The sequence below is a fragment of the Sturnira hondurensis genome, unplaced genomic scaffold (assembly GCF_014824575.4).
Source record: "Sturnira hondurensis isolate 20B ecotype Veracruz unplaced genomic scaffold, ASM1482457v3 Scaffold0019216, whole genome shotgun sequence".
In the NCBI taxonomy this organism is placed as follows: Eukaryota; Metazoa; Chordata; class Mammalia; order Chiroptera; family Phyllostomidae; genus Sturnira; species Sturnira hondurensis.
Genome location: NW_028091847.1, coordinates 7946677 through 7970765, shown reverse-complemented (window position 1 = coordinate 7970765; position 24089 = coordinate 7946677). Strand labels below are relative to the sequence as shown.

At 49.1% G+C, this 24089-nt stretch overlaps 1 protein-coding gene across 4 annotated transcripts in view; it reads right to left on the bottom strand.

Moving 5' to 3' along the window:
• LAMB3 (laminin subunit beta 3) overlaps positions 1 to 24089 on the bottom strand; it is a 58016-nt gene that overhangs the window by 27626 nt on the left and 6301 nt on the right. Inside the window, exons 1-4 of one of the 4 annotated variants that reach the window (XM_037071036.1) lie at positions 12407 to 12424; positions 7090 to 7537; positions 5490 to 5574; positions 4530 to 4684 (exon numbers count right to left, since the gene is read on the bottom strand). In XM_037071036.1, coding sequence (XP_036926931.1) covers positions 4530 to 4684; positions 5490 to 5517 — 183 coding nt within the window. In that variant the 5' untranslated portion in view covers positions 5518 to 5574; positions 7090 to 7537; positions 12407 to 12424. Of the gene's footprint in view, positions 1 to 4529; positions 4685 to 5489; positions 5575 to 7089; positions 7538 to 7867; positions 7888 to 12406; positions 12425 to 24089 lie in introns of those variants that run through there. The other 3 variants (XM_037071035.1, XM_037071034.1, XM_037071037.1) reach the window with 3 other exon arrangements.

Below are 24089 nucleotides of genomic sequence, written 5' to 3'. Positions count from 1 at the left end.
TAAAGGAAGACAGTGCTTGCTGGGGTGTGTGCACGTGGGTGTGGGTGCACTCACATGCACGTGCAAGTGTCTCAGTACGTGTGTTAGGGAGAAGGGGAAGTCAACTGACTACTGCCCCTCAGCTTGTTTCCAAGAGATAAAAAATGACAGCTGTTTAGTTTACACAGCTAATTAACCTGAGGAATGCACTGTGTAAGGCTGTTATTAAAGCAGCTGGGTAATTAAGTTTTTCCCCACCAAGGGAGGGTGTTGGGGGATAAAGAAAGCATTTGGGGGAGCAGACACAACACTGGAGGAGACACTGTCAGGAGCAGAAACAGGGCTGGAAAGCTTCCAGGTAAAGCCCGCTGGTTCCTGGGGAGAGCACACCAGCTCAGAGATGACCAAAGGGCATGGATCAGCCCCCTCCAGTGCTCACGTGCTCACCTGAGAAAGACCATGGCAGGTCCTCAAGGCCACACACAGCCCAGCCATCTCCAAAAAGATGGCGAAGATAGTAGAGCTGAACCAAGGTAAAGGTCGACTAACCCAACTCTTTCATTTCATAAAAGGGCGAATGGTGGTCTAGAGAGAAACCAAGGCCTTTTCTAGGTCACATTTCTAGTCTAAGTGTCAGAGCTAGGACCAGAACTAGAGCAGGCAACTAGTTAGGCGACTTCGCTAACCATGACTGCCGCCATATTCTCTACCAGCCCACTGCCAATCAGGCTGGCCGCAGTCACCTTGGAGGCGGAGAGTGGGATGGCCCAAGGGTGGGTTGGTTTCAGTAAGTACGTGAATGTGTGTCCTGATCAGGAAGAGATGCTCAGGACTGAGATTCACAGAGGGGGTGGTCCCTGCATGCTGACACAGGTCCCGGGGGGGGGGGGGGGGGGGGGAAGGGNGGGGGGGGGGAGGGGAAGGGGATGAAACATTTAGCATCTTCCAGACACCATGCCAGTGGTCACGTGGCTCCTTCTTTTAGACCAGTGGCCCCCAACCTTTTCGGGCAGCAGGGACTGGTTTCATGGAAGACATTTTTCCACAGAAGGTGGGGGGCAGGCAGGAGGCAGAGCTCAGGCAGGGATGCCAGTGAACTTCGATTGCTCACCTGCTAGTTACCTGCTGCTGTGCGGCCCAGTTCCTGACAGGGCAAGAACCAGTACCAGTCCACAGCCTGGGGGGCGGGACTCCTGTTTTACATGGTCCACACAACAATTTATTGAAGTGGGTGCCATCATTATGCCCATTTTTCAAATGAGGTGCTAAGGCTCAGAGAAAGCGCGGAAGAGAACAAGGGCAGGGACACATCACAGACATGTTCCCTTGTACTTGAGCTTCAGAGGACAACTGTGCAGTGAGGCTACCCAGAGGTTATATAGAAGCTGGAAGGAAAAGAACAGGGGGACGGAGGGGACTGCGGCGTCGGGCCGTTTAGGTAATAAACTGCCTGGGCACAAGCCCAGACAGCTGATGGGTAGGCAGGGTAGGAAGGCCTTGAAGGGGGTGGGGAGGAGTGCCACAAGGCAAAGCTGGCCAAGTTCTGTGTCCATCGGGAGGGTTGCAATGTGGACCCCCAAACCCACCGAAGCTAGTCCTCGAGGCCAATATGGTTTAACTGCTGAGATAAAATTAGGCAGAGCAGGTGATATATCAACAGGCTAAGAGGGCCCCGAAAGAAAGGAGACACAATTTGAGATTGGGAGCTGCGACAGACAATGTTGGAACTGGGAAAGGTTCCAACGGCTCCTGCAACCCCATTCCACTGAGTTTCCCTGGGGCTGGGGGTGGGAAGTGAGAATTACAGAATGTCCAAGGTCGTAATCTCCATGGCACTTGCCCCTGTGCCGCAGCAGTAGGCCAGCAGCAGGTGCTGGGTTTTCTTGACCTGAGCGCAGGGCTCAAAATGTCACCCCTGTACAGAAATAGAACAGAGGCACTAACCAGACGTTTGACTTAAGGAAGGTGTGTATGTGGGGGTGGGGCCTGACAGAAAGGGTGGGTGGAAGGAAGGAGGGGGAGGCACAAGCAACGCAGCTCTGTATCACGCCACTCTCATTTCCAGGCGGGGCTGCTCAGTACACCCTCCATCTCCACCTGCTCAGAAAACTCGACACCTCTGTGTTTCCATCAGCAGTTTGGGGCCCCCAGCACCTACCCTCCCAATAGCTCCCAGGGATAACAAGAGCCACTCATGGAGTATTGTGAAAATTAACTGAGGTAATTTATATAAAATTCTTAGGATGCATAATGTGTGCTTAGTAAATTATAGCTGCGGTAATGTTTAATAATAAAATAAATATAGCACAGTGAAATCTGGATTCCTAGTTTTCATCACCCAGCCACAGCTGCACCCAGCGAGGGTCCTTCCATCGGCAGGAGTATCTGCACCTTTAGTGTGTATGTTCAGTGCTGGCGACCCACGGCCTCTAGAAGAGGCCGGCAAGGGAGAGGGAAAGTGAAATCAGACAAGATGGGAGGTGGGGAGGGGGAGACGAGCCAATCCCCAGAAGTCAGCTCACTCCCAAAGAAAGTCAGAGCAAGGAGTAACCCTGCAGACCCTTCCATCTAACACTCACTCAGAGAAGAGGAGAAACTCTCGGAGACTTAGAGAGGGGCAGTGTCTGAGCGCACCACAGATGAGTGACACACCTGGGGCTCCGCCCTGCGCTCAAGGTGCCCTACCCTCTACTCTCTCCAAGACGGTCCAGAGATGTAACTGCCCCTTACGGAGAAAGAGAAAAAGAGCCGATGCTTCTCCAGTTGCGTAGCAACCAAATAGCTGAGATTTGTTTAGACTTCTCTTTTGCAAGCACTCGGCTTTGCTCTCGAGGGGCGGCTCACAGGCAGGGAAGGCAGTAGGCTCCCTGGGGCATCCGAGAAAGGCAGAGGGCAGACTAGGGTGTGAAGTCCGAAACCCCAAGCCCAGAGGCCGATGCTGTCTAGACAGGGGCTGGGGCTGAGGGGACGGCCCAGCACAAGGGCCTCTGATCTTTCCTAGCTTCCTCTCCCAGAAGACCGGTCAGCCTAAGAAAGGGGGTCAGAGGTGTCCCTGAAATTTTTAGACATGGCTCACAGGCACAAGATTTTGAGAGCGTGTGGGAAGGGACCGCTAAAGCCATCCTATTGCCCGGAAAGCGCCACACTGCCAGGTCCTCTGATGCCTGTGGAGCAATCTGGGCCCCCGGGGAGGATTTGCCTGATGTTGTGGCCGTTTCACCCAACACTGTCAAACAAGTTTTCCCACATCCAAGTGGGTAAGATGCAGAAACCACAGCCATCTGTGCTCAGCACCTCCAAGGCCATAATCTGATACCATCTGTGATTAAAAGGCTGCGGAAAGAACACTGGGGACTAGAAGGACAGCAAGGCCCGGAGGCAGCATCAGATGCCTTACCATGGTCCTGAGGACAAGGACAGTCTGGAGAGAGAAAAACCACAGATAACCCAAGTCTCCTTCATGGCAATCAATCTCCTTCACTCTCTTGCTCACTTAGTCGAGTTCTTTTTTTCCTCAAAGGCTGCAGAGACTTAGGGAAAACCACACCCTCATCCATTCCTTCATCCAAATCTGTATTTTGAGGGCAGAAAAATGGTCCAATGAGCTGCGCAGCTGAGAAACAACAAAATACTGACTGATTTCAACCTTGGTGAACTTGAGGAGCAAGGAAAGACCCCAACCTTGTTGAACGGAAAAGAAACAAATCCAAAGTTCCTACAAAAAAGCTCCCGAGGCAATGCAGAAAAAGGAAAAGCTGGAAGAAAAATCACAACTGCTCTTGGAACACATCAATTGCCAATGTTAACTGAAATAGCTCCAAGTGGTGCAGTTGCTGAGTTCGCTCAGCCCGTTTACTTCCTTACCAACTGAGTCCCTGAATCTCCTTGTCCACCTCAAGTCACGTCCTCATTTATTTCACTGATCTGTGTCCTTCAACAACAGCGCAAGGGTTCCCCACTTTGCCTGGGGTGGTCAAACATGTGGGCGAAGGAGACTGAGAGGTAAGAAAGCTGGGTCTTCACGCACGATAATTAAAAGGCAAATTCCAGCCTATAATCATATATTCACTTCCCTGCCAGCTCTGTCCACACCCAAACCCCAGTGCTAAAGAAATGATGGTGACAGAGTGACCGTGGCAGCAGCACTCGGCTCACCCCTGGCAAGACACACCCCATGCACACATCCCAGCACCTGTGCTCAACTAGCTGTGACTGTGTGCACCAACGATGGCAGATCAGACTCTACGTACAAAGGATTAATATGTATCTATTTGCCTGTCCCCAAGACTTCAATGACTGCCCTGCCCATGCCCAACAGCTAAGAAAGGACTCCAGTTTTATGGAACAGAAAAGAGAAAAGAGCTATTCATCTACTACTGAGTACATTTTCTCTTGCCCATGCTTATACTTTCCCTACACTCCCCACCCACAGTGCATGGGGCTGGGCCTCTACCAGATACACTCTAAGTATTCAGTGAACAATGGCAGGCTTACCCACCCCATGCACCTCGGCTTCCTCCAGCCCTGGTGGCCATGGAGCTAGGGCCTACCTCGCCATACTGGGTGCAGTAGGTCTCAGGCCTGGTCAGTCCGCAGGTAGATGAAGCTCGAAGAAACTGGGTCCTCCCAATGAGCAGATCCCCGACCGGGGGATAGCAGGCCCCACGGGAGCAGGCTTGCTGGGCACACAGGAGGCTGGGAAAGACTGAAATCATAGGGGCTGGGGTTCAGCCGGAGGAGAAGAGGGTCTGGATGGCCGTCCCCACCTCCCTCAGGGAAACAGACATCGATGAGACTAGACCCTCTCCTTCTCTCCTGCTCACTCTCGCTGGTGACAGTAATTATGGTAATCATGAGGCTATTAGGTTAAAAAGCTGATTTCATATTCTATGACCCCCAATTTTAAAAAAACAACAGGAAAGGCACTGGCAACCAACATCCATCCATGAATGATCTTGAAATGTGGTTCCCATGTGTGGCTTTTAGAAACAAACTTTGGACACAGTCTTGGCCACCAGACACGGCCCACAATTCTCCTCCCCTACAGCGTGTTCTCTGTCAACAGCCCAGAGGAGGGCTAGCTGCCAGCCACTGTGGAACATTGGGAGACACCTGCATTCTTTCTGCTCCTTTATCTGCAACACTGACCCACATTTTGTGAGCACACCACTACAATTCACTGCAAAATCAAGAACTCAAGCCATGATGGGTCTGGGACCAGCTTGAGAGTTAAAGGGTAGAAAAGACCAGAGCACTCAGGGAACCAGAAACCACCTTGGGTGGGAACTGGGAGACACCTGGGAGCTCCTCAAGACAGGTAGAAACCCATCCTCCCCAGAGGTATAAAGAAGCAGGGAAACCTCATGGGTGTCCCCAGGAGACAAGTGTTCCAAACCCTAGGACTGAAGGGGGAGAGGTAACGCTCACCCTTTGGGTAATGGTCCTCCCACCGGTAGCTCCCACCTCTCTCCTGTGTGGCAGGTCCTGGAAGGATGGGAAGGGATACTCACCAAACCAAAGGAGAAGGAATCGCCTCATCTTCAGCCAATGGGATGATCCCCAGAGAGGCCCTCGCCTGGGGCAGAGTGAAGCAGCCTGTGTAAAACAGCACAAACCGCTAGGGCATACCAGCTCCTTTTCTGCTTCTGGAATCATGTGGGGTTTTTTTTTTCAGAACTCTTCACCTAGGGTCTTGACCTAGGACAACTCTTAGCAAGGAGGTACATTTGGAGCCAAAAGCTTGGAAAGTAACAGAGCCCTGGACTACTGTCCCAGCTGGCCTGTGACTCGCAGGGTGCCCTGGGATGATACCATCCACTCCCAGACTTCAGCTCCCTCCTCTGCAGTGGACGGGAGGAGGATGGGCTGGCCCTGACCCGGATACTTGGGGTGCAGGGCCCATAGGAGCTTCAGAGAGGTCTGGGGCCTTGTCGCTGCCGGAGGAATTGGCCTGGCCTTTCCCAGGGCCGGGCTCAGCCCACAAATCCAAAGGTGAGTGGGTCAGAGTGGCTGAAGGTCTGGAGGCCAGCCCTCTCCTGCCATTGGCATGGCCTCCAATACCACCGAGGGTCACCTCGGGGGTAAGACTGTGGTGGCCACAACTCTGGGCTCAGCAGGTGGTTGGAATGTGATGGGGAGGCCGGGCAGTCTTTAAGAAATGAGTGAGGATTGTATCTGAACTGGACGAAACCCAGAATGTCTCTTATGATGGGCTGGGCCGTACGGGAGGAGTGAGGCTGGGAGGCCACAAGCAGGGATTCTGAAAGAGACCTCAGATGGATGCTCAAAGGTCCAAGAGGCAGGAAGGCTGCCCTGTGCGTGCAGTGCCCACCTCTGCCTGGGCCTGGGTGCTCACTCTGCTTCAGTGGCAGCCACAACCCCTCTGGCTAGGGTAGGGGGTGGGGATTGGCAAGGCAGGGCCAGAGAGAGAACTGGGACGCTCCTGGCATCTTTAAATTATACACCCTTGCCCTGGCTGGTGCAGCTCAGTGGATTGAGCGTGGGCCTGCGAACCAGAGTATCGCGGTTCGATTCCCAGTCAGGGCACATGCCTGGGTTGCAGGCCAGTTCCCAGCAGGGGACTCACAAGAAGCAACCATACATTGATATTTCTCTCCTTCTCTCCTTCCCTTCCCCTCTGAAGATACATAAATAAAATCTTTAAAAAAATTATACACCCTAATGCTTTGAAATCATTCCTGCCAATCAGTTCCCAGAAGCACCAGGGACCCAGAGAGGAGGCAGGTGGCCCGAGAGGGAGGCCCACCCTCTCCTTTACCTGCAGCACGGTCTCTGCCCTCTCACCCCCAGAACGAGGCATTCTGAGCAGCCTTGGCAGAGCTCTGGCCCCGCACCCCAGCCTTCCCTCTTCTCTGTGTGCTCAGCCCGGGATCTGAACTTGCTTTCTTCCAAGTCGCTGACACACTTATCAGATATGAAAAGGCAATTCAAACAGGGGCAGATATTTAATATGGCATTTGCAGGTGGCTCCTTCAGGTGAGCTCTCAGGAAGAGAAAGAATCAGGCCCTGCAACCAGGCCCCAGACACCCGGAGCACAGAGCCTTCTCCCCGCCCTGCCCCCGCCAAGCAGGTGAAGGCAGATAACGTACCTGGCTCGCTGCTGCCACCGGTTCTCTCTTCAGATCACCTGAGAGCACCCTTGAGTGAGGGGGTCTCCGCTCCTGGCTCCCAGTTTTTAAACAACGGCCTCGCCTCTGGAGGCGACTCCCTGGCTGGGCGCAGCCCACTGCAGGGCGGGTCTCAGGAATCCGGCGGCTGGCACGCCCATCCGCCGCCGCTGCACCCCCACAGCCCCCGGACAGGACTGGGCAAGTGGGCTGGTCCCCGAGGCCTCACAGCAAGCCTGGCAGTGCCCACCTGCCTCTGCGTGCTGTTGGGGGCGGAGGGCAACGCTGCAAACGGAAAGCACCAGGCAAACACTCATGGTCATTCCAGACCAGGGTTCGGAGGGCAGGAAGGGCATTTGTGACAGGCGCTGTACTCGGTGTTTTCTCAAGGCTCGGAGGGATCAGCTTCCTCTTTTGTGTCCTGGACCACCTGGACAGAAAACCAAGCAGAGGACAAGAAGATCAGGGCTTGTGTACAGGGTGTTACAGCCTCAGACCTGTCCTTGGGCTGGAAGACGGGAAGACCCAGACATCCAGGACCTGGAAAGCACCAGACCCTCTCTTTCCCCAAGGAAAACAGTCACAGTGGAAAATCCCTGCTTCCTGCAGAATTCAGAGGAGCCTTAAAAAGGCTCATCAGGGAGGGGTCAAGGCCCAACTCGCACAAGGAAATTTTAAGTGGAATAAGAAATAAACTCTAAATGCCTCCCCTCCAGTTCCTTTCCTGGCTTGGCAGGGAGCCCTAGGACAGGTAAACTACCTGTGAGTCACTGCCCCCAGCTTAGGAGGAGGGCTGGTCTCCTAGCCTCTCCCTTACGGGGCAGGAATGCCCGCCTTGAGGGCCAGAAAACAGACCTGACCACAAGTGGTGGAAGGCAAGGTGGAAGCATAACTGGGACTACGTGGCCTGGCCCACCGCCAGGCCCAGGAACACAGCTTCCTTTGTGAGACCCCAGGCGGGCTCCTGGCTCAGGGCCACTGGGCTGAGAGCCACTGAAAATGACAGTAACAGTCCAGGTAGAGAGGCTGGTCTCAGAGGACACTCTTCCCCCAGGCTAAGGTCAGAGGGCTTTAGAGAGATCTGGAAGGTCACCCAGTGTATACCTTGGCCCCGGAGAGCCTGCATTGGCATTGTTTGGGAACTGTATCGCCTCAAAGTTCCTATTTAAAGGAGACTCTTAACTAGTCATTCTGGTCTGTCAGTCTCTCCTCAACAGGAAGTCCTCTCTACAATTGGAGGGTTAAGCTCAAGAAATTGGTTTGGGGACCCTCAGGGAAAATAATGAAGCATCTTGTGGATTAAGCTGGACGTTTCTAACCTTCAGTCTGTAATTTAGCCCAAGAAAGTCAGATGGGCTGGAGAACTAGCCCACCTAAACTAGCAAATGGACAACACGTTGTTTCGATGCATGGTGGAAATTCTAACAAATGTTCGTGTCTTGGCCCCTGTAAGCATTCCAGTGAAATCTAGCTTCCCTCAACAAGTCCAAGTCAGTACCAACAGCTTCCCTTCGTGGGCCATAATCTGCGACAAGAACACAGAGACCCTCGTCAAGTTCCCCAGAGCACAGGTGACACCCCAGGGTTCTGCAGACACCAGTCTGATCTCTTCCTCTCCACGTCTCCAACTCCCTAAACTCAAGGCTCCCAGGAATTCTTCACCTCCTGGAGCTGCCCATCCTATGCCCACCACCAGGAAAGAGGATGTGCAAACAATTCATTAATAGTTAACTCAGCAGAAGAGCAGGTGTTGCAATCTCAGATCCTCACCTTTAAGTCCCCCTCCTACTCCCCTGTTAGGAGGCAAGAGCCCAGGTAAATAAGCCTTTGGTGTCTCAGACACCACAGGCTGGGGCACGTCCAGGGAGTGGCTTGGCTTCGCAGGGAGAAAATGGCAATTTCTCTGTTTGGGCCCCCCACGTGCTCCTGCCACGCCCAGGACGTTATTTCTGCAGAACCCAAGAGCAGCCCTGTCAGCAGCCCTGGTGCCCTCACTCCTTATGGAGTGTAATTCTCCCTGTAATCCAGTGCCCCTAGGACTGCAGGGCACCAGGCACAGGCTTTGAACTTCAGAACCCGGTTCGTTCAGACACCAGAAGCCTAAAATAGAGCTAGAGGCTGGATAGGACCCAGCCAGGGCTAGAGGGGAGGCAGGGGCATGGCTCCAACACCACAGCCTCCCTGTGTACCCTTGCCTCCCTCCCTGTCTTCCATTGTCCTGCTCCAGACCCCTCAGTCGTCAGGGCTCATCTCCCCTCCTTGGCTCATTTGAACTTATCCCTCAGGAAAGAGGCTGACCAAGTCATCCTTGACTCCTGATTCTTGCACCACTGTGTCGACCTACCAGGCAATTCCAAAGGCAACCAGGACCACTTCTACCCTCCTGGCCTGAGCCTCTTCCCCAGACTTCTACAGTAGCCTCCCTACTGGTGTGCAGTCCAGTCCCAACACAATAGGTCACGGCCTCTTCCTCTCAGAACCCTGTCCCTGCTCCCTATTGCAGACAAAGTCAAAGCCAAAGCCCTTGCAGAGGCGGCACACACACAACCCCTCGTTACTTCTCAACAGGACCACCACTATCCCCTTTTCTCCTTCCACTCCAGCCACATGGCCTCCTGGCTGTGCTTCTGAATTACCAGGCTGCTTCTGTCACAGGCTACTGCCCCAGCTGCTCTCTCCACCTGGACCGTCCTTTCTCCAATGTCTGCAAGGCTCACTCTCTTACCTCTTTTAAGTCTTCGTTCAAATACTACCTCCTCCATGAGGCCAACTCTGAGCGCCCTCTTTAAAATGACAACCAAGTCAGGGAGGTACAAAATTTATTGTAAGTTACAGCAATGTCTAACCATTGTGCTATGCACCTGAAACTAACATAATATGGAAAATTAATGGTAATTTAAAATTTTTAAAATAATAAAATGACAACCAAGCTCCCTGTCCCCCACTCCAGCTCTCCCAACCCCACTCACCCTCCATTACTGACAGGCTGGGATTTGGGGATTTGTTTGGGGGCAGGTTGGTTTGGGGGGGGCAGTTTGCACCACTTACCTCCTTCTAACTAATGATATCACGCACCTATTTATCATATTTACTTTCTGCCTTCCTCCGCCAGAATGTAATGTCCAAGAAGGCAGAGATTTTTGTCCACTACTATTTTCCAACTACCTAGAAACAGTGCCTGGAACACGGTAGGTGCTCAATATTTGTGGAATGAATGGATTCACATGGACGTGTAAATCATTGCTATAAGTCAGCAATTTTCAACCAGTGTGCCGCAAGAATTTTTAAAGTATGAAATACCTGACTTTAGTCAGGGGCACTGACCTCTTTGCCCACAGGTTGTCAAATAAAGAAGTGACAACAGCCAATAGCCATCTGGTGTGAATGAATCAAAATTATACATATTTTTTATTTACTTTTTTAAAAAATTTTATTTATTTACCTTTAGAGGGGAAGGGAAGGAGAGAGGAAGAGAAACATCAATGTATGGTTGCTTCTCGTGCATCCCCTGCAGGGAACTGGCCTGCAACCCAGGCATGTGCCCTGACTGGGAATCGAACCGCAATACTCTGGTTCGCAGGCCCGCGCTCAATCCACTGAGCTACACCAGCCAGGGCTCATGTTTTTTGCTCAAATAAGTAAAAACTACATTTTTTGGTGAGCTGCAGAATAGTAGTAGTCTATGTGTGCCATGAAATGAAAAAGGTGGAAAATGATTGATATGGTTTAACAAGTCTCCGTGCCCTTGCAGGTGTACTTACACTCCCAGAGGGCAGAGTCTGGACTTTTCGTCACCACAGTGGACGGCTAACAGTAGTAACTCATATATCAGTCAGCTGTGGGGGTGGGGGTCTGCTCCTGAAGCTGTCACCATGTCTGCTTACCAGTCGGTGGTTCCTGGCAGGGTCTCCACCTGCCAGACTTAAACTGTCCAAACTGCCAGGGAGATCAGTCCAGACCTCATCAACCAGCAGTCAAAAGATAAGGAGCAAGGAAAGGAGGAAAGCAGGAAGGAAAGGAGAAAAGAGGTTAAGAGGGATAAGAGAGCTTGGCCCAGGCTGTAAATGCTGATACTCAGGTGTTGGAAGAAGGGGAGCCAGGTGACTAAGGGTCAGGCATCACCCGAACACAGTGAGTCATGGCTGAGTCCTTGTCTGTTGAACAGGGCGGACTCCGGGAGTGGCCCTGGGATTGGCCACGTGACTCAAGCTGGCGTGGCCCTCCACTCCAGCACAAATGCTCAAGTGCCCAGACAGTCAGTCACTCTTCTGTGCGCCTCTCCAAGGAGAGAGAGTGGAGTGAAGTTACTGAGCAGACAGGAGCCAGCCTCGGGCAGAGGCCGGCAGTAGGCAGAAGAGGAGTCTGCACTGCCTGTCTCGGGTGACTGTTCCACACCCCTCTCTCTAGGCCTCCACTCGCACTTCCCCAACAGACATCTGTGTGTGTTGGCCGGGGCCTGAGGTCTGAGGAAAATGAGGCAGTCAGTCTAAATTAACGATACCTAATATTTCTCAAGTACTTGCCCCATGACAGGCACTGTGCTAAGTCCTTTGCATATATTAACTCATTTAATACCCACTATATCTCTGCGGGGGTAGACATTTAATTACCCTTCCTTTACAGATGAAGAAAACGAGGCACATGGTCAACAACTTGGTCCCAGCTAGGGAGTGGGTCACTTGAACTCAGACCGGTTTGCTCTGGCACTCAGATTCCTAGCTGTGACTTAAAGCATAAAATTCCCTAAATCCCTGACTCCACCCTTAGGAACCCTTAACCAGAGTCCGCCAGACTCTGAACCTCATGTTTTCCCAAACTAATCAAGACCCAGTATCTAAAATGTCTCTTTAAGCCCTTGCTCCAACTCTTGGAGCCCTGACGTTGACTGAGAGCTCCTGGGGAGACACTGTAGAAACATCTAGAACAGAGGCCATATTTTGTTTGCTCTCCATGTTGACAACCTGTCTTGTGTGGGCACAGATGGCATAGGTGCTGGCCTCCAGATGCCCCCCCTCGGAGACTCTGGTCTGCACCAGAGTTTCCCCCTTGTATCAACAGGAAGCTGATCTGAGTGAGGACGTGAGCACCTAAAGTAGTGGAAAGACAGAGAAGGTGACTGGACAAACGTCAGGGTGAGCTGACGAGATTACACAAAGGGCATGATGACGGATGACACAACTTCCTCTCCCTTTCCCCAGGAAGGGAGATACCGTCCCTTGAGGTCAGGCTCCTAGGTCATTGTAGAGGAACCTCAGCTCCTTCTGTTCTACCTACCAGGGTACACCCCCAAATGTCCTACCCCTTCCTTCTTGAGGGGTACAGTTCAGCCTGCAGCCTGGTGGAGTCAAAGGCAGGAGGGCTCCCCAGAGAAGAGGGAGGAATGTCTTGGCATTTCCGCCCCTGTCACTGCCCTACCCACTGCCCTACCTTCCTCTGGCAAATAGGCCAGCTCATGACCATGCCCCCTTTTCCACCCCAGCCACCTCTGCTGTCCAGCCAGTGCCCTGTGGAACTGACCATGTGGCCCTGGCCCAGCCTCGCCTGGGAGGGGAGAGACACAGAGCAGCAAGGGGCAACATGCAGCCATGCGGTAGGTTACGAGTGTCTGGGGAAGGGAGACACAAAGGAAGAGCTGAGAGGGGCGAGGAGCATTTGCATTATGAGATCTCCCCAGGCTAAAAGAGGGCTGCCCGTGGGACCTTAAAATTCTAACTGTGATCCCTGAAAGGACCACTGGAGAGGCAAACTAAATTGCCTAATGTTCAAATGGGCAAATGGACTAAACGTAGAGAAATGGGCATCTGTGGTTTGAAGGTGTGTCTGGCTTCATGTCTGGAATCAATACCACGTAAAGGCTTTTAATTAGCATGTCCCTGCAGTTCCCCGTGGCCACATAGGGCCTGTGTTCAAACTTGAGCCTCTCTTAAATTCGAGACTTAGCTTGAACTCTGCTACTTGATAGAAGCATAAACTTGGGCAAGCCCCTCTCTGGGCCTCAGTCTCATCATTCACAAATAAAAGTGTTGGCTTTTATTGGTTATCCAGCCAGGCTGCCTATCAGAATTACTTATAGAACTTCTAAAAGTATATCCTTCAAGCCATGCCCCACCCAGGGATATAATGGGCTTGTGAAAGGGCAGGAACTTTCAATATGTTTCCCAAGCTCGCCTGAGGACCCTTCAGCCCGAGGATGCCGTTCTCGGAGGCCAGCTGTTTAAGACAGCAGTTAAAAGCCTAGACTTCAGAGTGAGAGAGGTAAAGCTGCAAGTTTGGCTTTGTTCTCACCAGCTGTGACTTTGGGCAATGAAAGTGACTTGCCCCAAGGGTCCTTGTAAACAGTCTACCTCACAGGTCCTTGTAAAGCTGAAGGGAAACGATGTGTGTATAACCCTCAGCAAAGTGCCTGATGGGGTAAGTGCTCTCTGATGGGCATTGGTCCCCACTGGAGCATCACACACAGGTGTCTTGGGCTATGATCAACAGTCTTTACAACGTAGGTAACAAAAAGCAAATGTCACTCTCCTGCAGATGTTGGATGGGCTGTTCCCCTCCTCCTCCCTGCAGGAGGCCCAGGCCCCCCAGACCTGAGAGTCTGTGTTTTGTGCATTCCATTCAGTTTTGCCAGGGCTGCAAACTCCCCGGGGACCATAACCTGGATCAGAAGGAAAAACAAGGCACTCGTTGCGGGGTGCAAACTGAGCTGAGCTCTCCAAGAATGGTGATGCATCTGACCGTTCCAACTGGGAAGGACAGAGTGTGGAGACAAGGCTGTTTACAAACAGGACAGAGGACCAAACACAAGCATGACATTGTTTACGGCTTTAAGCGTTAGTCATAGCGGAGTCCAATACCTCATTAAGATAGGAGTCTAAGCTAGTCTGGACAGCAGGTTTGTTACTTAGCTCAGGGCAGTTGCCAAGCAAGTCTGAGGGTACAGGGAAAGAGGCCCTGTGTAAGCAGGACCTCTGCTTACCCAGATCAAAATCTGATCGATATTGTGCCAGACAAGGGTAATGAGTCCTTGGCTAATCCAATTCCTTCCCCTTAAAACATCATTCAAAACTGACTCCCTTCTGATCTAGAATACTGATAAGGAGGTTTTAATAACTTGGGGGAATGTTTATGAGATACGATTAACTGGGGGGAAAATAAGAAAACAAATGTGCAAGAATCTACTTAACCCTTGAAAAAATGCTCAGAGAGAAGACAGGGAGAAAATGTCCAATACGTTAGCATTTTCTAACTCTTTCTATTTCTGTGTACGCTCTCATCTTCCAGAATGAGCATATCGTACTATACAGAATGATAAATGAAAGTTAAGTAAAATGTTTCAGGAAGAAGAGTGATTTTTTTCCCACCTACAAGTTAGTTATTAACCCTTCCTTTCTTTGCCCCCCTTTGCCCTGAACCCCTCCCACTATCCCCACAGACTGAGAATTTGCTGCAAGTTTCCAAATCATTATAGATTTTGTAAGATATGGTTTCCTCTTCTTAAAAAGTCCAGTATTGCTTGTTGAAGCTGTTAGATGTCTTTTGTCAAGAGAGCAGTTAGCAGACTTTCTCAATAAATGTATGTACAAATGTGAGAGCGGGCAGAAAACGCCTAAGGAACAATCAGCACTTTACCTTCCAGCTTGCGCGTCTCTGGGCAAACCAGAAAGAAAGAACAGACTCAGTTTCACTTACCTATATTTTTCAGGGGAAAGAGGAATTGAGGACAGCTAAATTTTTATCCACACCTAAATTGGCCTCTCCCATGCAATTGTCCCAGAATAATGCCACCTAATTATGAACATTCTCATTGCTCACTCAGAAGCGTGTACACCCATCAGCTCAAGTGCAAATACACATTAGTGCTCATGAATGTGAGGTTCCAGCTCTATCTCATGTGGGCACTGTCTCCAACAAGAGACATAGTTCTTTGTAACCAGCATTGACAGATCAAATACAGGAATTCCAGATAAATCAGAATTTCAGATTAATGAAGAATGCCTTGTTTAGTATAAGCAGACCACAAACACTGCATGGGGAATACTTATACTAAAATAATATCCACTGTTTATCTGATACTCTAATTTTACTGGGCTCCTTGTATTTTTACTTGCTAAATATGGTGACCTTACTTATAATGTACTGTTCATTCATCCTCATGACTTCCAGACTTCTCCTAACCAAGTCATCTTCCTCTAACATTTCTCCCACCTGCCAATAACCTTCCTAAAATATGATGTTTAGAAGTGAACACGGGTGTGCTGGTGTCTGGATGCTTGACATCATGGCACATCATGGGGCCCTTCATGAAAGACCACTCCAGGACTTCCGTCAAGATGGAGGCATAGGTGGAAACACTGTGCCTTCTCCCACAACCAAGTTTGAATACAACAAAAGTTTGGAGAAACAAAGACACAACCAAAGGACAGAAAATTGAATTATACGGAAGTCTGACTACATCTAACCGTTCAACGGGGACGGTAAGAGGAGCGGAGCCAGCAGCGAGCAGGGTCGGGCAGGACAGGGCCCCCGACCCAGGCGCGCAGGCAGACGGGAACCAGTTGGGGTGCGGGGCAGACCACGGGCGCATATTCGCGCACAGTGAGACAGACCACGCAGGCCCCAGGGGGCGAGGGCTGACGGCGGTGGCACACTCACGTGCAGTGGGACGAAACGCATGGGCCCGGTGACGGCAGCAACTGCGGCACCGGTGAGGGCCGTGGCGGCCGGCGGCGGACAGGACGCCATAGTCCCTCTTTGACCCCGCCCCCACATCCAGCGTCACAACCCAGCGACTTAGTTGCCCTGTTCTAGTGAACACTTTAGGGCTCTGATCCTGCTATGGAACAGGCACGAACAACCCGAAAGATGGCGCGAGAAGAACTCAAAGTCCCAGAGCCAATAACTCTAAGCAACCAAGAAATTGCCAGCCTCTCAGAAGCACAATTCAGGACACTATTTATCAGGATGCTCACGGAACTGGTAGATTATAGTCACAAATTAGAGGAACAAAGTCACAAATTAGAGGAACATATGAAGGCTAAACTAACTGAAATGAAGGGAGCTGCACAGGAAACCAATAGTGATGGAAAGGTAACTGGGACTCAAATCAATGGAATGGACCAGAAGGAAGAACAAAACATCTGACCAGAAAGGAATGAATAAATGAGAATTCAAAAAAATGAGGAGAGGCTTAGGAACCTCCAGGACATCTTTAAACATTCCAACATCCGGGTTATAGGGGTACCAGAAGGGGGAAAGAAACAGCCACGAGTGGAAAACGTATTTGAACAAATAATAAAGGAGAACTTCCCCAGTCTGGCAAAGGAAATAGACTTCCAGGAAATCCAGGAAGCTCAGAGAGTGCCAAAGAAGTTGGACCCAAGAAGGAACACACCAAGGCACATCATAATTACATTAGCCAAGACCAAAATGAAGGAGAGAATCCTAGAAGCATCAAGGGATAAGGGGACAGTCACCTACAAAGGAGTACCCATCAGACTGTCAGCGGATTTCTCAAAAGAGACCTTACAGGCAAGAAGGGGCTGGAAAGAAGTATTCCAAGTCATGAAATCCAAAGACCTACAGCCAAGATTGCTTTATCCAGCAAAACTTTCATTTAGAATGGAAGGACAGATAAAGTGCTTCTCAGATAAGGTCAAGTTCAAGGAGTTCATCAGCACCAAGCCCTTATTATATGAAATGCTAAAGAGACTTATCTAAGAAAAAGAAGATGAAAAATATTAACAGTGAAAGGACAGCAAACTCACAGTTATTAACAACCACACCTAAAACAAAAGCAAACCAAGAGGACAGCTAGATCAGGAGTGGAACCATAGAAATGAAGAACACATGGAGGGTTAGAAACAGGGGGGTGGGAGGGGGAGAAGGGGGGAGAAGGCACAGAAAATAGCATAGATGGTAGGTAGAAAATAGATAGGGGGGAGGGCGAGAATAGTGGGGGAAATATAGAATCTAAAGAACTTGAGACATGTGGTTATAAACTAAGGAGGGGAGAATGGTGGGGGAGGGAGGGTGTGGGTGGAGGGGAATGAAGGGGGGGAATAGAACAACTGTAATGGTATAATCAATAAAATATATTTAAAACAAAGAAAAAAAAAAGAAAGACCACTCCAGGTTAAGGACAGAGAACCAAACTAACAGCACAGAGCTGGGCCTGATCCTCCCCTGTCTGTAGACTACAGGAGCATGCGAGGTTGTGTTGACTCCTTTGTTTAATTTCTACTCCAGAAATAAAGAGCTATGTATTACTATCCTGAAAGGACGAAGGGGAACAAAGTAGTCTTCCAGCTCTTGCTGGTAGGTGCGAGGCACCATTCTAAACAAATGCACCTACAGGGTCACATTTAAGCATCTCAGCAGCCCTTTAAGATGCCTCCTTGAAGGAGATATTTTTCCCTTTTTTTTTTATAGTCTCAGCATGCATTACTAAGCAGTAGCCTGTACAAGGTTACAGAGTGTTAGGGATTGAAAATACTCCCCAAAACTAATTAGTTGAAACCCCAATGTGATGATATTGGGAGGCAGGAGCCTGGACAGTAATTAGGCAAAGTCCCCACAATGGGATCAGTGCCCTAACAAGAAGGAAGAAACACCAAAGAACACAGAAAGAAGAAAGCCAGGCAGCAGGCTCTTCCCAGGAGCCCAGCACCTTGATCCTGGACGTCCCAGCCAGCCTTCAGAACTGTGAGAAATAAATACTGTTGCTTAAGCCACGCAGTCTACGGTATTTTGTTGTAGCAGCCTGAGTGATAAAGACACAGAACTAGTCAGCGCTTCAGTGGAATTAGGCCAGGCAATGATGTGTTCATCAATTAACCACAAAATCTCAGCAGCGTAACACAACAGACGCTTATTTGTTGCTCGCATAAAATAAGGTATGAGACAGGGGTGAGGGGAGAAGTCCTCTGGTCTACACACTCAGGGACTTTTGCCACCTTGCATCTGCACCAACCAGGACACATGACCTCGTAGTCATAGTGGCAAGATTAGAGGAGCACAAAGTGTTCTCCCTGGCAATGCCATGCCTCAGCTCTGAATCCAGTGACACAGTCACTCTGCTTACAACCTATTGGCCAGAACTACTCACAGGACTCCTAAGTGACCTTCCTATGTGCCCAGAAGAGGAAACTGAAGTAGAACGCCCTGAACGTGTAGAACTGTCTACCACGGCTAGTATATATGGCAAAAGCAGAAGCCAACAGCAGATCTGTAAGCTTCCAAAGTCCATGTCCTTTCCAACACAACATTTGGCCTCCAGAGATTGAAGGAAATCTCGCAAGAGGATAATTTATAGAATGTGACCTCGAAAAAACAAGTGGTAGGAAAAATGGCCATGGTGAATGGTTTAAACTTGCAAAACCCAAAACATCACAAGATTGCCCCCTGGAAAACTTTAGAAACATACCCAATGAGATCGCTACAAATTAGACCCAGAGGGTCTATGAGATATGTGTGCCATTCCAGTGTTTAAGAGAAACACCACTGCGAACCAGGGCAAATCTTCAGGGAGCCCATGCCAGTGTGTTGTGGGGTGACCGGCCACCCTAACTTGCCAGGACTCTCCCTGTTTCAGCTCAGCGTTCTCCTTGTTTCACCTCTGAAAGTTCCCTGTCCGAGGACACCCTTCAGTCCCAGGCAAATGCGTGGCCAGCTGGCTGTAGAGTGGCACCTTTTTCTCCTGGACAGCTGTTGTAAGTGCCACCCCGAATGGCTCAGAAAATCTGCGTGAAGATGCACAATGATCTGAGAAAGTGAAGTCGGCTCTAAATCCAAGAAAAACCTGGACGGAAACAGCACGTGAGAATAAAACTCTCCCGTAGGAAAGAACTCATAAAGCTCTTGCACAAATGTGGGCCCATCCGAGTAACGCAGCCCTCTTCATGGACTTCGGGGAAGAAAGTACGCCCATAGCACTTTTGTGCTAGAGATTCAACTCCCGCTGCCGGGACTGACGGCAGCAGCCTTCTCCCAGCCAAATTAGGCCACAGACCCCTACTGAGCTCACAGATACACTGACACCTGTCTTTTTTTCAAGTCAAATACTGTTAAAACAGGTTACCCCATCTTGAATTTGGGCTATTCCTAAGGCGGGCAGCACACGCACATGCACACACAGGCACACGCACAGAAGCACACGTGACTTTGCACTTTTAGCTATTACATTTAGTCTTGTTCGCTTTGGCCTACTGCTCCATTTGTTAAGTTGGATTCGGAATGCACTTTAACCTGTACATGCTCTATTAATTCCAGATCACAGTCCAGAGTCCACAGCCGGGTGCTCAGGGTCCTGCGGCAGAGAGCTGCGTTTCTGGCCCTAACTCACACCGCCCCCTTCACGCCAGTGCTCAGACCCAGTTACACCATTGACCACACCTGGGCTGAGCAACCCAGCTCTGTCTGTGCTGCCCTCTCCCTCTCTTGTGTCTGCGGCTAAATCCTAAATCCATGACCTGTTTCAGGTTCCGGGGTCAGTGATGGTTTCTCTGCCGTTCTCTGTCAATTCTTCCCAAACTCCAGCTGCAGACCTCACCAATGCAATTCAGTTAGCAACAAGTTCTCTTCTGCCTCATAAATCCCTTCTATCTCAAATTGACATAAACATTATTCAACTTTTAGTTATTTTGTGATTTTCCCCAAACCTGGACTGCAAACTCCTTGAGGACAGAGACAATCCTTGCTCATTCTTTTTATCCCCTAATGAGGGGTATAACACAGAGTTTTCGCACAGAAAGTGCTTAATAAAAAGATATTAAGTTGGTCAGTCCCTGCCTATCACTGTGCTTCTGAAGATGCTGTGTCCCAGCAGTAGTTTTCGGTCCATTCCGACCTTTGGTCAGTGAGTTCCAAGCCTTATACACTAAGAATCCCTTCTCATAACCAGACAGGGTCTAGGGATGTTTGTTTCTCTAAGTCCAACGACTGGCGATCAACAGTTGTCCTGTTATCCCCCCACTTGTCCAGGGCGCCTGAGCTCAGGCCTGAATCCTCCCAGCAAATCAGTCTGTGTATTGACACCCCTCTGTCCCCAGCTTCTGCCTGGTCCTCATTCCCAGAGCCTGAGCTTTTCCTCATCACACTACAGTAGACCCTTCTGATTTTTGACCCAAGAACACAAAAACATCCAGAACCATTCATTCACAAAATAAGTATTTGTTGGCCACGCACCCTATGCCAGGCATCCAGAGGTAAACAAGTCAGATATAATCACTGTCCAGACATAGACAGTAAACACGTAATGGCCAAGTAACTTATTAATTATATAGCCCAAATGGCTTCAACTTATCTAGCCATCTAAGAGTCACTCTTTTCTACTATACAGAAAATTCTAGGGAGATATTAACAGATAATACAAATTCATTCTAGTAGCAGCTTGTCCTCAAACATGCCTAACTTTCTTTTAACCATTTCTCTCTGCTGCCCCCAATCTCCCCAGCCTATTTTGGCCCAAAATGAACACACAGTCTTTCTCCAAAGAGCAAAACACACAGCTGTTGAGCTTAAGAAATGTTACTGAAAATTTGGAGACGACACAGGGAAACTACAACCTAAAACTAAATATTAGTGTACCATGCCCCCAGCATCTAACATCATAGCACGTTCCTCTGACGTCTTCCTCCTTAGCTCTATGCTTTCACCAGGTTGCTGAGAGCGAGCGATGCTCAGCACTGGTTATATCGGGGAATTCCCTGGAGTTTGGGGTTTTTCCCCCTTTAATTTCTGATGCCTAAGTCTCATCCCAAGAGATCGAAGTGAAGTGGTGGCGTTATAGGAATTGGTCATTTTTTAAGTTCCTCAGCTGATTCCCACATGCAGCCAAGATAAAGACTGCTGACATGGGGTCTTGTAACCAGTCAGAGAGACAGAGCAGTAAATGGTGAAGAATGTGGACCCTGGAATCAGATTGTCTAGTTTTGAATCCCATTTCGACCACTGACTGGCCGTGTGATCCGAGGTACATTACACACGCTTTCTATTCCTCGGTTTCTCCATGTGAAAACCAGAAATAGTATACAGTTCACCCACTGTGTAGGGCTGTTCATAGGATTAATAGATTAATGCGCATGAAGGTCTTAGAAAGCATTACAGATGCAACGGCTCTTAGCGTTGACTGTTCTCTGTGAGCAACAAGGGCGGCCTGGCCCACGCTGGAGGGAGTGGAAATGGGAAGGAGTGCGTGAAGTCAAATTATGTATTTGGAAGTAGAACAAACAGGACTTGCTAAAAAATTAGCTAATAAAGGTGAAGAAAAAGGAGTAAAAGATGCTTTCCACGTTTGGGACTTTAGGAATTGGATAGAAAGTGATGCCACTTGCCAAGATGGGCAAGACTAAGAGAGAAACATGAGCTACCCAAGAAGAGCTACCTATTACATAATTTAATAGGTAGAGAGGAACACATTTCAAAGAGAAACACATTTCAGACTATTGTACAGACTGTGCTGTCCAGTATGGTAGACACCAGCCACACTTATGAGGTCATTTCATTTAAATTTAGATTAATTACACCCTGGCTGGTATGGCTCAGTGGATTGAGCACTGGCCTGCAAACCAGGGGATCACTGATTCAATTCCTGGTCAGGGCACATGCCTGGGTTTCGGACCAGTGGGGTGTGCGAGAAGCAACCGCACATTGATGTTTCTCTCCCTATTTCTCCTTCCCTCCTTCTCTTTCTCCTTCTCTCCTTCCCTCTTCATAAATAAACAAACAAACAAACAAATAAATAAATTTAGATTAATTAAAATTAAATAAAGTTATAAATTCAGTTTATCAGTCACTTTAGCTACATTTCAAGTGTTTGATAGCCATAGGTAGCTAGTGGCTACCATACTGGACAGTGAAGATATAAAACATTGTCATCGTTGCTGAAATTTCTATAGCAAAGCACTGAGTCTCAAAGCATGGAACTGCAGAAAACCATCTAGGAAGTGGTTCACAATTCTGGCTACACATTAGAATCACCCCAGGAATTCAGAGTTGATTCATCGTAGGGAGCCAGGGCTGAGAGCCACTGACCCAGGGAAATAAGGTGGGTGGAGGAGAGAGATCATGGCAGGACCCTAGGGTGCCCCAACATTAACTCAATGTGCAGTCCCGACTTTCACTGCACATTGGAATCACCTTTAGAGTTTTAAACAGTACTGAGGTTTGCATCCTACTTTAAAGAATTTCTGATTTAACTGCTCTTAGAGTGTTACCTAGTTTTCAGAAATGAACAAAGCTCCCTGTGCCCAGGCTGTCTTGGCTCATGGGATTGAGTGCTGGCCTACAAACCAAAAGGTTGCCAGTTCGATCCCCAGTCAGGGCACGTGCCTGGGTTGCAGGCAGGTCCTCAGTTGGGGGCACGCAAGAGACAACCAGTCAATGTGTCTCTCTCACATTGATGTTTCTCTCCCTCTCTTTCTCCCCCCCTTTCCCTCTCCCTAAAAATAAATAAATAAAGTCTTAAAAAAAGAAAAGAAACTGTTCCCCAGTGATTCTGACGTGCAATCAGTGGTTGAGAACCACTGGTTGAAAGAGGGTAAGACGTGCCCTGACTGGTGTGACTCCGTTGGTTGGGCATCGTCCCACAAAGTGAAAAGTCCCCAGTTTGATTCTCAGTCAGGGCACACGCCTGGGTTGTGGGTTTGGTCCCTGGTCAGGGCACATACCAGAGGCAACGGATGGATGTTTCTCTCGCATATCAATATTTCTCTCCCTCTCTTCTTCTCTCTCCTTTTTTAAAACTGTTTCTAGAATGCCCAAATTCAATTCATTCAATAAACAGCCTACTAGATTGTGGAGGGAAATGAGAATGGAAACCATATGGCCGTGGGTAAAAGGGTAAATGGTTGAAGAAATTGATGTAATGATTGTAGACAACTAATAATATTAAGAGAAGCAAAGAATCTCACAAGAGGTGGATAGTGATATGGGGTCATGGACTAGATTTTTTAAGATACTAGAGTATGTTTATACACTGGTGGAATACAATACTAAAGAAGGAGAAAATAATTATTCAGGAAAGTAGAAAGATCTGGCAGGAAGCTCACTCCCTACCCAAAATCCAAACCCTCCTGCCTCCTTACTAAAGATCCCCAGTGTTTTTCAAATATTCAGGGCCATTGCCCTTTCCCCAGCTCAGAGATTAGCCTAAACCAGCGGTTTTCAAACTCTAGCATGCACCAGAATTACCTCGAGGACTCTTTCCATCAATGACAGCCAGTCCTGCATGCAGAATGTCTGATTCAATAGTTCTGGGGCAGAGCTCAAGAATCTGCATTTCTCACAAGTTCTCAGATATTGCTGCTGTTGTTCCCAGGGACAACCTTTGAGACCCCTGGTCTAAGATCGTGGTGGTAATCCTTCCCTTCATAAGTAGTTTTAGGGATGGGCATTCAACCCAATTCTGGCCAATGAAAGGAAGTCTCTTGGGGAAATCTAGGCAAGGTTTCCTTCTCAATGAAAAAGAAAGAACGGCCTCTCTCCTTTCGCTGGATGTCGTCATACAGAATGCACCGGCTGGATCTGTGGCAACTACCTGGGAACCATAATGTGAGCTAGACTATAACAAGTCTCCACGCTGAAGATATAAGGTGAGAAAGATGGAAAGAACCTGGTTCTTGATAATGTTACACTACTTAATTAATTGATCCTGAAATACCTGTTTAGTGAAATCATGTATTTTTCTTATGCTTAACCATTTTGAATTAGATGTTTTTACTTGTAGCCTAAAGCAACACAACTTATTCATGGACTCCCAAGGCCTCAAGTAGATAAGTAGGATCAGATGGAGGGGCAGCTCTATACACAAAGAATCAGGATGCTTCCTCCCTGGTAATGTGACAGAAGGTAGAGCCGATGGATTTGGTGGTTGGAAAATTAAGTAGCTCCTATCTATTTCACCAGGCCATGGGTGTCAGGGAAGAGGAGCACATAGACTATTTTTGAAAAAGTCTTTTTCAAGAGTAATAAAGATCATTGACTTGGGA